A 15649-nucleotide genomic window follows, 5' to 3' on the forward strand; every position below is an offset into this window, starting at 1 on the left:
AGGATTTGCCTGTCACTCTAGCTTCTCTTAAGGATTCAGTCACTGCTAACAGAGCAGTTTCAGTGGAGTGGCCCTTCTTGAACCCAGATTGGTAAGGGTCAAGCAGACAGTTTTGTGAGAGGTATTCTGTGATCTGCTTGAAAGCCACCCTTTCAATAATTTTGGACAGAAAAGCGAGGAGAGAGATAGGTCGGTAGTTCTCCACATGATTTGGAGGAAGAGATGGTTTTTTAGCAGCGGTTTAATCTGAGCATGCTTGAGAGAGGTGGGAAATGTACCGGATGTCAGTGAAGCGTTGATCACATGTGTGACTGCTGCGGCTACTGTAGGAGCAATAGCTTGGAGCAGCTTAGTCGGAATGGGGTCCAGTGGGCATGTAGTAGGGCGGCTGCACGTGAGAAGCTTGGACACACAGTTCTCAGTGAGAGTGGAAAAAGAGGAAAATGAAGCAGTAGGGCCTGAGATGGTTGGGCTTGAAGGAGTTTGTGGTAGTGAATGTTCAGGAGTGGCCTGTTGAGTAAACTGTTTACTTATAGCTGCCACTTTGTCAGTGAAGAATGAGGCAAAGATGTCAGCTGATAGATTGTTGGTAGGAGGTGGAGATGGAGGGGTGAGCAGAGATTTGAATGTTGGAAATAGTTCCTGAGAGTCAGTAGAGCTGAGAATTTTGTCAGTGTAGAAAGCTTTCTTTGCATCAGTGATGCTGGCAGAGAATGAGGACAGTAATTCATGAAATTTCAATTGATCACCAGGATCTGTTGTTTTGCGCCATTTCCATTCCGCAGCTCTAAGATTGGTGCGTAGAGACCGGAGGGTATCATTTAGCCAAGGGTGTGACTGAGAGGCTCTAGCAGGTCTAGTGGCTAAAGGGCACAAGTTATTAAGACAAGAGCAGAGTGTGGAGCAGAGTGACTCGGTGGCTTCATTCACTTCATAAGCAGAGAATGTGGTGGGAGTTGGAAGAGTGGAGGCAACAAGAGAGGAGATGTGGTTGGGTGCCAGATTGCGGAGGTTGCGGCGGAATGAGACCATTGGGGAGGAAGCAGTGGACCTCCCTTGTAGAGTTGTGCTGAAATGGATGAGGTAATGATCGGAAAGATGCAGCGGTGTGACAGAGATTGTGTCTATGGCACAGTTTCTGGTGAAAATGAGGTCAAGTGCTTTTCCAGCTTTGTGAGTTGGAGGACTTTGTACTAGTTTTAAATCAAATGATGACATTAGTGATTGGAAGCCTGATGAGCTGGGATTGTCCAGGTGAATATTCATGTCTCTAAGGACCAATGTGGGACAGTCGTGCTCAGGAATGGAGGAGAGCAGGGTTGACCTGGTTGACGATATATGACAACCAAAAATATTTTCTTCGGTACAGTTACCTGGATGGCATGGTATTCAAAGGAGTTGTATTTAGTGATGGGTAGCAACTGACTGTATATCCATTTATTGGAAATTAACATGCCCGTTCCACCACCTCGGCCAGATGCACGTGAAGTGTGGGAGAAAGTGTGCTTAATTGAGAGAGCAGATGGGGTAGCATTATCACATGGTTTGATCCAGGTCTCAGTGAGAGCCAGTGCATCGAGTGACAGGTGGTTTGCATATGCGGTAATGAAGTCTGCTTTGTTTACAGCCGATTGGCAGTTCCACAGTCCCAAAGACAGGTGGATGTCTTCGGGGGGAGTTGGTTTTAGCGAATGAAAGTTTTGAAGGTTGCGAAAGCGGTTTGCTGTGTGTGACCTTCCTCTGAAGCCAGTGATCACGGGTATAGGATAATGGTACATTTTGCAAGGTGTCGATGGAGCAGCGCCGGGGTCAAGTTTGTTTGCTCTGTGGACCTCCTCTGTGGACACGCGCAGGTGGACACGTATGTCTTTACCCCGGAGGGGCTGAGACACAAGGGCTGACGCTTCGGTTATGCCACCAAACTTATGCTGTGCTACTAGTTGGAAACAGGTGTTCATGCACCAGCTGATTGCAATGGTTGAGACCCAGATCACCTGACAAGTGTTTTCAGGGAGGGGAGAAGCAGCTCGTTCACAGCCGCTTATTGCACTTATTGTTTTCAGCTGGCCCAAACCGGAGCTACTAGACAACAGGATTACCCACAGATGAGTTTCCTTCTCTTTCCCAATGGAAGATAGTGCAAAGCAAAAGTTTAAGAAGACAAAAACAAGCACTAACAGACACTCAAGGCCCTTCGGTGCAGATTCAAGACTCTTTTGAACCAGAAACAGCGGCAGAAGCGCCTGACCTGGGCTACAGAGAAGCAGCACTAGACTGTTGCTCAGCGGTCCAAAGTACTTTTTCGGATGAAAGCAAATTTTGCACGTCATTCGGAAATCAAGGTGCCAGAGTCTGGAGGAAGACTGGGCAGAGGGAAATGCCAAAATGCCTGAAGTCCAGTGTCAAGTACCCACAGTCAGTGATGGTCTGGGGCGCCATGTCAGCTGCTGGTGTTGGTCCACTGTGTTTTGTCAAGGGCAGGGTCAATGCAGCTAGCTATCAGGAGATTTTGGAGCACTTCATGCTTCCATCTGCTGAAAAGCTTTATGGAGATGAAGATTTCATTTTTCAGCACGACCTGGCGCCTGCTCACAGTGACAATATCACTTGGTATTACTGTGCTCAACTGGCCTGCCAACTCTCCTGACCTGAACCCCTTAGAGAATCTGTGGGATGTTGTAAAGAGATAGTTGAGAGACGCCAGACCCAACACTCTGGATGAGCTTAAGGCCGCTATCGAAGCCTCCTGGGCCTCCATAACACCTCAGCAGTGCCACAGGGTGATTGCCTCCATGCCACACCACATTGAAGCAGTCATTTCAGCAAAAGGATTCCCGACCAAGTATTGAGTGCATAACTGAACATAATTATTTGAAGGTTGACTTTTTTTGTATTAAAAACACTTTTCTTTTATTGGTCGGATGAAATATGCTAAGTTATTGAGATAGGAGTTTTGGGTTTTCATGAGCTGTACGCCAAAATCATCAATATTAGAAACAATAAAAGGCTTGGACTACTTCAGTTGTGTGTAATGAATCTAATATATATGAAAGTCTAACGTTTATCAGTACATTACAGACAATTCAATTCAACTCAAGTTTATTTATAAAGCGCCAAATCACGACAAGAGTCGTCTCGAGGCACTTCACATAATTAACATTCCAATTCAGGTCAGTTCATTAAGCCAATCAGAAATGATGTTTCCTATATAAGGAACCCAGCAAATTGCATCAAGTCACTGACTAGTGTCAGTGACTATACAGAAATCCTCATAGCAAGCAAGCATAAAGCGACAGTGGAGAGGAAAACTCCCTTTTAACAGGAAGAAACCTCCAGAGAATCCTGGCTCAGTATAAGCAGCCATCCTCCACGACTCACTGGGGATGGAGAAGACAGAGCAGGCAGGCAGACACAGACATACACACACACACACACACACACACACACACACACACACACACACACACACACACACACACACACACACACACACACACACACACACACACACACACACACACACACACACACACACACACACACACACACAGACAAGTAATGTGTCTATGGTTATATTGTGATGTCTTAGTAAATATTCTATTTGGTGAAAGATAAACTTTATTGTATTTATCCTAGTGGATCTATAATTAAACGGGTAAACTAGTAGTAGCACATCAAAAGTCAAGGAAACCAAAAAGTTATTATCAGGAGAGGGAGAATGTTTAAGTGGTTAGCAGCAGTGTGCTAGTCGATGGCCCCCTCCATGAGGCCACCACAGCTCAGCAGAACATCATTGTAGCTTCTTCTGGGGAGAAAAACACTTAGAGAGAAAATAAAGTTAACAGCTGAAATAGCACAAAATAGTACAGTTAAAGAGCAGACTGTAGAAGAAAGCAGTAGAGTGTGAGAAGTGGTCAGTGTATCCTCCAGCAGTCTAAGCCTATAGCAGCAAAACTACAGAGATAACTCTGGATTACCAAGCCTTTTTAGATGTAGGCATGTTGGAGGCAGGGCAAGGGAGAGCCGTCTTTACCGACTGTACACTCCACCTCCCTGTACTCCCCTACTTGTCCAGATTTAGGCTAACATCAGATTTTAACCATAGGCCCTATCAAATAAAAATGTTTTAAGCCTATTCTTAAAAGTAGACAAGGTGTCTGCCTCACGGACTAAAGCTGGGAGCTGGTTCCACAGGAGAGGAGCCCGATAACTAAAAGATCTGCCTCCCATCCTAATTTTAGATATTCTGGGAACCACCAGTAGACCTGCAGTCTGAGAGCGAAGTGCTCGGTTAGGAACGTATGGAACAATCAGATCACTGATGTATGATGGAGCTTGATTATTAAGAGCTTTATATGTGAGAAGAAGGATCTTAAAATCTATTCTGAATTTAACAGGTAGCCAATGTAGGGAAGCTAAGACAGGAGAGATATGATCTCTCTTTTTAATTCTCATCAGAACTCTAGCTGCAGTATTTTGGACAAGCTGAAGACTTTTAACTACATTCTGTGGACTTCCTGAGAGTAATGGATTACAGTAATCCAGTCTTGATGTAATAAATGCATGAACTAGTTTTTCAGCATCACTCCTGGAAAGGATGCTTCTAATCTTAGCAATATTCCGAAGGTGGAAAAAGGAAATCCTACAAACCTGATTAACCTGGGATTTGAATGACATGTCCTGGTCAAAGATAACACCAAGTTCCTTACTTTGTTCTCGGAGATTAATGTAATACCATTAAGGTCAGGCGATTGGCTAAGCAATTTCCTTTTCTGGATTTCTGGTCCAAAGATGAGAACTTCCGTCTTGTCTTGATTTAAAAGCAAAAAGTTTAGAGTCATCCAATTTTTTATGTCCTCAAGACAAGCCTGTAATCTACCCAACCGATAAGGTTCATCAGGGTTAATGGATAAATATAGCTGAGTATCGTCAGCATAACAGTGGAAGTTTATCCCATGCTGTCTAATGATTTTACCAATTGGGAGCATATATATAGTAAAAAGAATTGGTCCAAGCACTGAACCCTGTGGTACTCCGCAAGTAACCCTGGAGTATGAAGACGATTTGTCATGTACATTTACAAAATGAAATCTGTCAGACAGGTAGGATTTAAGCCAGCCTAACGCTGTTCCTTTGATCCCTACAACATGTTCAAGTCTTTCTAAAAGAACATTGTGATCAACTGTGTCAAAGGCAGCACTGAGATCTAACAAGACTAGAACAGACACAAGATTCTTATCTGAGGCCATGAGAATATCATTTGTAACTCTCACTAATGCAGTTTCAGTGCTGTGATACTCTCTAAAACCAGACTTAAATTCCTCAAACAGAGCATTAGTGTTTAAATGCTGAAATACTTGGATGGCCACTATTTTCTCCAGGACTTTGGATAAAAATGGAAGGTTAGATATTGGTCTATAATTCATTGGGACAATAATGAACTTTATCACAATATGCTGATTTCTTGAGAAGGACCTGTAGAAACCAAATGCATTATAAATGTTGAATGCAGTCGGATGTTTTCTAATGTTAACTGGACCTAAGAACTTCTTATTTTGCATCAAATGGGGGTAAAATGCTTTAAAAACAGGCTTTAAATAAAATAGCATTGAAGTGTTTCCAATGTGCATTTATTTATTCAACTTAAGCCTAATAATGATTAGATCTGTCTTAAAAATGTAATTCTCTGTAGTTTTTATTTAACTATATCTGCCTCTGTGCTGGTGAAGTTGTGGGTCTGGAGGATGAGCCTGAGGAAGATGTCTGTGGAGGAGGTCAGTGGTGCTCTGTCCTGGAGGAGGTACCAGCAGACTACCACTACTGTTAACAGGCAAGTCATTTACGTAGGATCCTCTATTGAAAACAACACTGTAGTTTTATTTGCTGAAGAGCCACAACTGTTATACCAGTGGATCCATAAACCATCTCCTCATATTTCTGAATACATCTTAGAGATGCAACAGCCGTCATCTGAGCCAGCCCAGCAGGCCCTGTAGATGGACGATGGAGTGGACAGTGAGAGGAAGCATCCCAAAGCTCTCTCTGCAGACCGTCCTGTATGATGTTCCTCTGGCCAGAAACGTCCAGCCACAGGTCTGCTCCAGCCCTCCATCCACGTCTGGATCCTCCTGCAGCAGATCCAGCTGCACTGTTAAAGACTTCCTGCTCACTCAGTTTAAATAAAGGATCCAGGAAGAGTCACTCAGGTTAATCCTGCTTTAACCGTACATAACTGGTCCATACTGGTTCTGATCTGTAAATAAGTGTAACCTATTATAAATAATCTTGTCTCCTTACCATCTTTTCATTTTCTGTTCATGTAACATGTTCAAAAACATCTGTAATAATAAAACTGGTGATGAAATCAATGACCAGAAAGAGTTATCAGTTAGTATTTGTTTTAATAAATGTGTTCAAATATCAAACAGCTAAATAACATCAACATGATGACAGTAGAAGGCCTCTCTCCCAGGAGGACCACCAGGTAAAGCCTCTCCTGACCCAGGACACCTGCAGTCCTACAGAGAAAATCAGACCACAGAAACACATTTTTACATGTGTCCACATGAGAAGAGAAACGTTATATTCTTCACACAAACTGTTTTAAATTGTTGTTTAAAACGTGTCAGCTGTGTAAATCCCTGAATGTAAAACTGCTTTTCACAGCAGAACTTGTGTGGTCATGTGTAAACAGCTTCACTCTTCTCCTCTGAGCTTCATAACAACGCTGCTTTGTTCTGTTGTCCCTGAAACAAACGGTAAGTTTGATTCAACACACACACACACACACACACACACACACACACACACACACACACACACACACACACACACACACACACACACACACACACACACACACACACACACACATGGGAATAACTACAGGACTCACGATACAAACTCGTTCTGGCTGATTTCTGCCTAAAATGTAATTTAAAAAACAAATATACAAACAAAAAATGTCTAAAAGCAGAACCGCTTTAAGCTTTTTAGTTTTCTACGGCTAGTTTTTAAACAAACTTACGTTTAAAACGTCGTAGCTCCCCCAATTTTCTCTTCCTGTTGAAAATCCGCAGCCGGTGCGCAAAGGATGCTGGGATAGCCTTGTTCTGTGAGGAAACACCAGACCCATCCTCGAAATGTGGGTGGAGTGAGGACGCATTTGAGGACGTGAGAATGAGTATTCTTGGAATTCGGACAGTACTCGCCGCTGCGCTGTGACGTCATCAACCTCAAAATGCTTACAGGCATCCTACCTCTAGATTCCGACATACCCCATGTGTATTAAATTGTTCCTACGATCTAAATACGCACAGATCTGTTCGTAGGTTCGAAGGTACTGGTGGGTGGACCTGAGGGCTCGGGTTGGAGCAGAAGGCTTTAACAGGTCAGTAATACAGGGAGGAGCTTGGCCATGTAGAGCCCTGAAAGTTCTAGTCAGGACTCTAAATGAACTCTAAAGTTAACGGGTAACCAGTGCAGAGACACCAGAACAGGAGTGATGTGTGCTCTTCTGTTTGCTCCAGTTAGGAGCCAGTTTGCAGAGTTCTGGACCAACTGAAGGGGGTCAAGGGCTTTTTGTTAGAACATGTGAAGAGTGTGTTACAGTAATCTAGACGGGAGGAGATAAAGGCATGGAGAACCATTTCAGGTTCATGTTTGGACACCAACCTTCTCAGTCTGGAGATATTTTTCTGTCCTGATGTTCTTTCTAAATGATGCAGCACCTCATAACCAGGCATATCTTATTCACCCTTACACCCCATGGCACCCCCTGGGTTCTTGTCTGCTGTTTGCAGTTGGCGCCCTGAAGACAAACAGAACCTTACAGGAGCTTCATTTAAGCAACAATCATCTGAACAGCTTCCAGGATGCTCTTCAGCTGAGGGACCTGCTGCGGTTCAACGCCACATTGCAGACTCTGCAGTTGAGCAGCAACGCTTTAGCAGATGCTGGTGAGATGTTGGTCTCTGGACCAACAAGGAACTCAGCAGGTTTAATGTAGAAACATCTGAGAGGGGTGGAGCTGTCAACTGACCACTACCTGGTGGTGAGTTGGCTCAGGTGGTGGGGGACGATGCCGGTCAGACCAGGCAGGCCCAAACGTATCGTGAGGGTCTGCTGGGAACGTCTGGCAGAGTCTCCTGTCAGAAGGAGCTTCAATTCCCACCTCCGACAGAACTTCCAAAATGTTCCAGGGGAGGCGGGGGACATTGAGTCTGAATGGACCCTGTTCCGTGCCTCCATTGTTGAGGCGGCTGACCGGAGGTGAGGTCGCAGGATCGTCTGTGCCTGTCGTGGTGGCAACCCCCAAACCCGCTGGGGGACACTGGCAGTTAGGGATGCTGTCAAGCTGAAGAAAGAGTCTTATCAGGTCTTTTTGGCCTGTGGGACTCCAGAGGCAGCTGATAGGTACCGGCAGTCCAAGCAGAACGCGGCTCGGGTGGTCACCAAGGCAAAAACACGGCCATGGGAGGAGTTCGGTGAGACCATGGAGCAAGACTTCCGTACGGCTTTGAGGAGATTCTGGTCCGCCATCCGGCGCCTCGGGGGTGAGCAGTGCGCTACCAACACTATTTATAGTGGGGGCAGTGTGCTGCTGACCTCTACTCAGGACGTTGTGGATCGGTGGGCAGAATACTTCGAAGATCTCCTCAATCCCACCGACACGTCTTCCAGTGAGGAAGCAGAGTCTGGGGACTTTGGGTTGGGCTCTCAAATCTCTGGTGCTGAGGTCACTGAGGTGGTTAAAAAGCTCCTCTGTGGCAAGGCTCCAGGGGTGGATGAGATCTGCCCGGAGTTCCTTAAGGCTCTGGATGTTGTGGGGCTGTGTTGGCTGACGCGGCTCTGCAATATCGCATGGACATCGGGGGCAGTCCCACTGGACTGGCAGATCGGGGTGGTGGTCCCCTTATTTAAAAAGGGGGACCGCAGGATGTGTTCCAACTACAGGGGGATCACACTTCTGAGCCTTCCTGGTAAGGTCTATTCAGGGGTTCTGGAGAGGAGGGTCCATCGGATTGTTGAACCTCAGATTCAGGATGAGCAATGTGGTTTTCGTCCTGACCGTGGAACACTGGACCAGCTCTATACCCTTAGGGGGATCCTGGAGGGTGCGTGGGAATTTGCCCAACCAGTCTACATGTGTTTTGTGAATTTGGAGGTGTTTGACCGTGTCCCCCGGGGAGGCCTGTGGGGGGTACTCCAGGAGTATGGGGTGCCAGGCCCTGATACGGGCTGTTAGGTCCATGTATGACCGGTGACAGAGCTTGGTCTGCATTGCCGGCAGTAAGTCTGGCTCGTTCCCAGTGAGAGTTGGACTCCGCCAAGGCTGCCTTTTGTCACCGAATCTGTTCATAACCTTTATGGACAGGATTTCTAGGCGCAGCCAAGGTGTGGAGGGCATCCGTTTTGGTGGCCTGAGGATCAGGTCTCTGCATTTTGCAGATGATGTGGTCCTGTAGGCTTCATCAGAACGTGATCTTCAGCTTTCACCGGAGCGGTTCGCAGCCGAGTGTGAAGCTGCTGGGATGAGAATCAGCTCCTCTAAATCTGAGACCATGGTCTTGATTCGGAAAAGGGTAGAATGCCTTCTCCGGGTCAGGGATGAGGTCCTGCCCCAAGTGGAGGAGTTTAAGTATCTTGGGGTCTTGTTCATGAGTGAGGGAAAGCTGGAGCGTGAGATCGATAGGCGGATTGGTGCTGCATCTGCAGTGATGTGGGCGTTGTACCGGTCTGTCGTGGTGAAGAGAGAGCTGAGTGAGAAGGAGAAACTCTCGATTTACTGGTCGATCTACGTTCCTACCCTCACCTATGGTCATGAGCTTTGGGTAGTGACCAAAAGAACGAGATCACGGATACAAGCGGCCAAAATGAGTTTTCTCCGTAGGGTGGCTGGGCTCTCCCTTAGAGATAGGGTGAGAAGCTCGATCATCCGGGAGGGGCTCGGAGTAGACCTGCTGCTCCTCCATATCGAGAGGAGCCAGTTGAGGTGGCTCGGGCATCTGGTCAGGATGCCTCCTGGACGGCTCCCTGGTGAGGTTTTCCGGGCACGTCCAACCGGAAGGAGATCTAAAGGTAGACCCAGGACACGGTGGAGGGACTACGTCTCTCACCTGGCCAGGGAACGCCTTGGGATTCCCCCGGAGGAACTGGCACAAGTGGCTGGGGAGAGGGAAGTCTTGGCCTCTCGCCTTAGGCTACTGCCACTGCGACCCGACTCCAGATAAGTGGATGAAGATGGATGGATGGATGGATGGATAGATGGATGGGTGGATGGATGGATGGATGGATGGATGGATGGATGGACATCTGAGCTCCAGCTGGATGACTCTAACAGACTTTTGGTTTTCAGGACTGGAGGAGCTGTGTGACGGTCTGTCAAACCAGGCCTCAGGTCTGAAGGTCCTACTACTGCGTAACAACCAGATCACAGAGCGAGGGATGGACCACCTGGCCAAGACCCTGGTAAGGAACACCACAACCACAGAACAGACTTATCAGAGGAACCACAGGAGAACAGAAGTCAGAGTAGAAACTGCTGTAGCAGGGTGTTAAACGAGTGGACAACGGGCCTTTTGGCGTATCTACAGACAGACAGACAGACAGACAGACAGACAGATAGATAGATACTTTGTACCGGTCTGTCGTGGTGAAGAGAGAGCTGAGCCAGAAGGCAAAGCTCTTGATTTACCAGTCGATCTACGTTCCTACTCTCACCTATGGTCATGAGCTTTGGGTAGGGACCAAAAGAACGAGATCGCGGATACAAGCAGCCAAAATGAGTTTTCTCCACAGGGTGGCGGGGCTCTCGCTTACAGATAGGGTGGGAAGCTCAATCATCTGGGAGGGGCTCAGAGTAAACCTGCTGCTCCTCCACGTCAAGAGGAGCCAGTTGAGGTGTCTTTGGCATCTGGTGAGGATGCCTCTTGGACGCCTCCCTGGTGAGGTTTTCTGGGCACGTCCAACCAGGAGGAGGCCTAAAGGAAACCCCAGGACACGTCGGAGGGGCCATGTCTCTCGCCTGGCCAGGGAACGCTTTGGGATGCATCCGGAGGAGTTGGCCCAAGTGGCCTCGGAGAGGGAAGTCTTGGCCTCTCGCCTTAGGCTGCTGCACCCGTGACCCGACTCCAGATAAGCAGAAGCGAGTGGATGGGTGGATGAAAAGCAACAACAAAGAGAAAAGATGAACCAAACCAAATAACCAATAAAAAGACAGAAACCCGAACCAAAATCCTTCCTTACATTGAAGGTAGAAGAAAAAGAATAAAAACAGCGATGAGAAAACACAACATGAGCACACCAACAAAACCGTTCATGGTAGTCAGAAAGAGACCAGTACACCCGAAAGACAAGATATCAGCGGGACTAGAGTAGTCATAAATTAAATCCCATGCAAACTCTGTAATAAAGCATTCATAGAAACCCGATGCCAACTCATCACACAACCAACACCCCCCCCCTCCCCCTCACACACACACACACACACACACACACACACACACACACACACACACACACACACACACACACACACACACACACACACACACACACACACACACACACACACACACACACACAGCACACTCCTAGAATAACCTTCTTTGCGTCTGATTGGCAGGATAAACTGCACCTTCCTGTCATATGAGCGGTGACGGTGGTAGTCAGGAGGGTAGAAAGTAAAGGCCTTCCCAGAATGCAGTGTTCCCAACAGAGGAGCAGTTGATGGAATAACAGATGCAACCTGCCACTTCCAGACCATAATAACCATAATTAGACCTGGATCTGGTCATGTGGATCATGATGGTTACCCCGGCCGGGTTCTGTCCCTGTTTAGAGGGAATCTGTCTGTGTGCTGTTAAGTCAGCCCCACCCACCAGTGTCTGACGCATTCTCATCCAGGAGGCTCTCCCTGCTCCTCACCATGCAGGCATCGTAGCTGCAGTCTGGAGGGGGGCTCTTCGGGTCCGTCAGCCTTCTATCCCTGAGAGGGTGATGGGGTTCCTGCAGATCACACAGGCCCCTCATAGCCCCAGCATCATGCTCCAGCTGTGAATGTGGATCTTTCTTTTGGCGGGTAGCTGAACAGTCGCCTCTGCTCAGAGGAGCTTCTCACCGGGACTCTCACTAACCAGACCTGTTTCTGCAGCCACGTCTCAAGGTGCTGCAGCTCTTGGATCTAGGGGAAAACCTCCTGGGAGACAAGGGGATCCAGGTGATCAGGGAGCCTCTGATGGCGAACAGCTCAGTGCTGCAGCTCGGCCTTGTACAGACCAACATCACCTGTGAAGGTGTGACCACACACTGCTGATGAATATCATCCAGGTCTAACTCTGCTACCATTGCCTCCACCCTGTTCCCATGAAGGTGTTGTGGCATTGGCTGAGGTCCTCGCAGAGAGTCATCACATCCAGAGATTGGACCTCCGTCAGAACCAGGTGAAGTTGGGTGGCCTGATGGCCCTCAGTCTGGCCCTGAGGATCAACAACTCCCTGGTTCACCTAGACGTGGAGCCAATTCCTCCTCAGGAGCAGGTAGGAGGTGCTGGAGGTTTGTGTGTGTGTGTGTGTGTGTGTGTGTGTGTGTGTGTGTGTGTGTGTGTGTGTGTGTGTGTGTGTGTGTGTGTGGCTCAGAGGATCTGCTGGAAAGAAGTCAGTCTTAAAAACTGGGTTCAATTCAATTCAAGTTTATTTATATAGCGCCAAATCACGACAAGAGTCGTCTCAAGGCACTTCACATAATAAACATTCCAATTCAGGTCAGTTCAATAAGTCAATCAGAAATAATGTTTCCTATATAAGGAATCCAGCAAATTGCATCAAGTCATTGACTAGTCAGTGGGTCAGTCTGGATTTGGTCTTGAAGGTCTCAGATGATCTAGTGGGTGGATTAGAACATATTTGATGTAACGCTAAAGCTTAACAAACATCTAACTGGTACCAGTTTAAACCAGTTCCAATACGATCAGACCTAAATTCCACCTCTGGACCTTCAGACTGAGTGGAAGATGGTCAGCATCATCCTCCATTACGTAGGTGTAAGCCCATCGTGTCCACTAGGCTCTGGTTCTAGTTCCTAGATATTCCCAGAAGCCTTTGAGTCAAAGGACAAACATCAGAACCATGAGCCCAATCAGAACAATTCAAAGGGCAACAGCGGCTCCGTGGTCAGGGGTAACCGGTGGGTTGTCGGTTCAAACTAGGATCTATTTGCCAATGTGTCCTTGGACAAGAAACTTCAATCTCCTCAGAAGGGAGGGGTGTATATTGTGTATAACGTGGTGTGTGCAGCTGCGCCAACATGTTCAATTGTTTTACGGTGCTATTTTCTCCAAAACAAATACAAATAATGTGTTTGCTTTACTTATTTATTTTATTGTCTCATCCCTAAAACCCGTCTTTCATTTTTGAGATTTGACAGTATCCGTGGTCTTAGTTTCCTACTCTCAATTGGGAATGCGAGTTTGATTTTAAAGGCTCCGGAAATTATGTCTTGCCCAGCCACTGGTGTGTGTGTGTGTGTGTGTGTGTGTGTGTGTGTGTGTGTGTGTGTGTGTGTGTGTTTGTGTGTGTGTGTGTGTGTGTGTGTGAGAGGTTTCTCCAGCTGTGATGTCCTATTGATGGTATTTTAAGGTGTGTTAATTTAGATTGGACTGAATAGGAAATCACTGAAGGCCCAGGGGTGGAATGCACCGCCCGCCACTGGAAATAATTTATACATTTTTAGGACACGTAGTATAGTATGATATGTAGTGATCTGTAGTTGGTATTTTTATACACTGTAATTAGATCTAAATATTATAATCAGAAGTGATTGTTTTTATCATCAGGGAGTTTACTCAAACACTCTGTATTGACTGAGATACAAGAAAAGAGAGAGTTGGGATCGTTTAAGAATCTTTAATTTCTATAATTATAAATTCTTACAAATTCTTACAGATTCTGACGTAGCAAATCTGGTTGTTATGACTAGGCTACCACGAGGCTTCAGAAGCTGATGACATGAGCAGCAATTTTGCCGTAACTACGTACCATGTGAAGCCTCCCGTGTAGATCAGGAATTGCCAGGCCCTCGGACCTTCAGGTGTACTGGAGCTGGTGAAACAGCGGTCACAGCACTACAAAGCCCGTCTGCGGGTCGACTCCTGTAGCAGCGGCAGGCGTCAGCGAGTTTACTCTTATTTTGAAGGGACGTCGTCTTGTTGTTCAAACGACGGAAATCTCCAGCTTGACAGTTCTCAGCTTAAAATAGAAAGTGCATCTGGCCAGGCTGCACCTCTCTTTTGCGGTGATGGATCGAGAGCTGGTTGAAAACTATGTTGAGAGTATGATGTAACTCCTTTGGAACTCAGATCGAACAGAGCTGAGGTTAAAATGGAACTGAGTATAAAATGGCATTGCCTTGTTTTATATCCCCTAGTTGTTTACAAATCTTAGCAAACCGGATTGGACAACTTCATTAAACAACCCAGATTCTGCCCTACGACAGACGAAAGTTCTGATTGGTTGAGAACAATGTGTCATGCGTTTCCATGTTAATGTAGATCAGTCTGTCTGGTGCAGTCCTGTTTATTCATTAAACACATAACTCATGACATCTTTATTTCACAGATCATTCACCTGATTATTATTGATCAACATATGCTTTGATTAGCTTTATCACAAATAAAGTACTTTGACTGATTAATGGAAAGCGTTCTTCTTCTCTTCTTCTGTCTCTTCTCCTGGAATGTAAACATACTGAAACCAGCATCCGACCTTGGCGATTCCTACACGTTGTTACTGTGTGAAGGGGCAGCTGTTAAGGGCAGACAATAGGATCGTAATAACGCTACACACCCCCTTTTCAAGGTCAATGTGGTCCTGCAAGAGACCACTTGGTCGTTGAACAAACCCAAGTTATGAAGAATCTTGACAACCGACGGGATGCAATCCCACTGGAACAGCCAACTGTGGTGAGGTACGAACCCCACGCTGAAGAACAGTCTCGCACACTCCTCAGGAAGAACACAAGTCAGCAGGTTATTAACGGTTCCCCGTGGTGCTACGGTCCACGTTGGTGAGGTCTTTCTATGTCACTTGGATCCCGGTTATCAGACTCGGTGGTTCCACAGATTTCTATCTCAGGTTACACAAATTTGATTGTATGTGGGAGTGCATGGTTGTCTTTCATGTTTCATCACGGAGTTACTCCTGGCTGGCTCGCCAAAATGTAGTGATCTGCAGTTTGTATTTTTATACACTGTAATTAGATCTAAATATTATAATCAGAAGTGGCTGTTTACATCATCAGGGAGTTTACTTAAACACTCTGTATTGACTGACACTACAGATATTATTTATACATTTTTAAGACAAATACCATGGTATATTATTTATACATTTTTAGGTCCCATACTATAGTATGATATTATTTATACTTTTTTAGGACACATACTATAGTATGAAAATATTTATAGATTTTTAAGACTTATACTGTTTTATGATATATTTTATAGATTTTTAAGACACATACTATAGTATATTATTTGTACATTTTTAGGACCCATGCTATAGTGTATTCTCGACCGGAAAAGTGTGGCTTGCCAACTCCGGGTCGGAGGAGTTTAAGTATCTCAGGGTCTTGTTCACGAGTGAGGGTAGGA

The 15649-nt window shown here is 46.2% G+C and overlaps 1 protein-coding gene across 1 annotated transcript in view; it reads left to right on the plus strand.

Annotated features, from left to right (window-relative positions):
* The window catches only part of LOC129162271 (protein phosphatase 1 regulatory subunit 37), a 76514-nt gene extending 61447 nt beyond the window's left edge, over nt 1–15067 (plus strand). The window contains exons 7-12 of the mRNA XM_070546804.1: nt 7803–7958; nt 10358–10470; nt 12155–12296; nt 12373–12593; nt 14058–14166; nt 14856–15067. Coding sequence (XP_070402905.1) covers nt 7803–7958; nt 10358–10470; nt 12155–12296; nt 12373–12593; nt 14058–14166; nt 14856–15067 — 953 coding nt within the window. The remainder of the gene's footprint in view (nt 1–7802; nt 7959–10357; nt 10471–12154; nt 12297–12372; nt 12594–14057; nt 14167–14855) is intronic.
* The last annotated feature ends 582 nt before the right edge of the window (nt 15068–15649 follow it).

This window comes from Nothobranchius furzeri, chromosome 18, assembly GCF_043380555.1.
Source record: "Nothobranchius furzeri strain GRZ-AD chromosome 18, NfurGRZ-RIMD1, whole genome shotgun sequence".
NCBI lineage: Eukaryota > Metazoa > Chordata > Actinopteri > Cyprinodontiformes > Nothobranchiidae > Nothobranchius > Nothobranchius furzeri.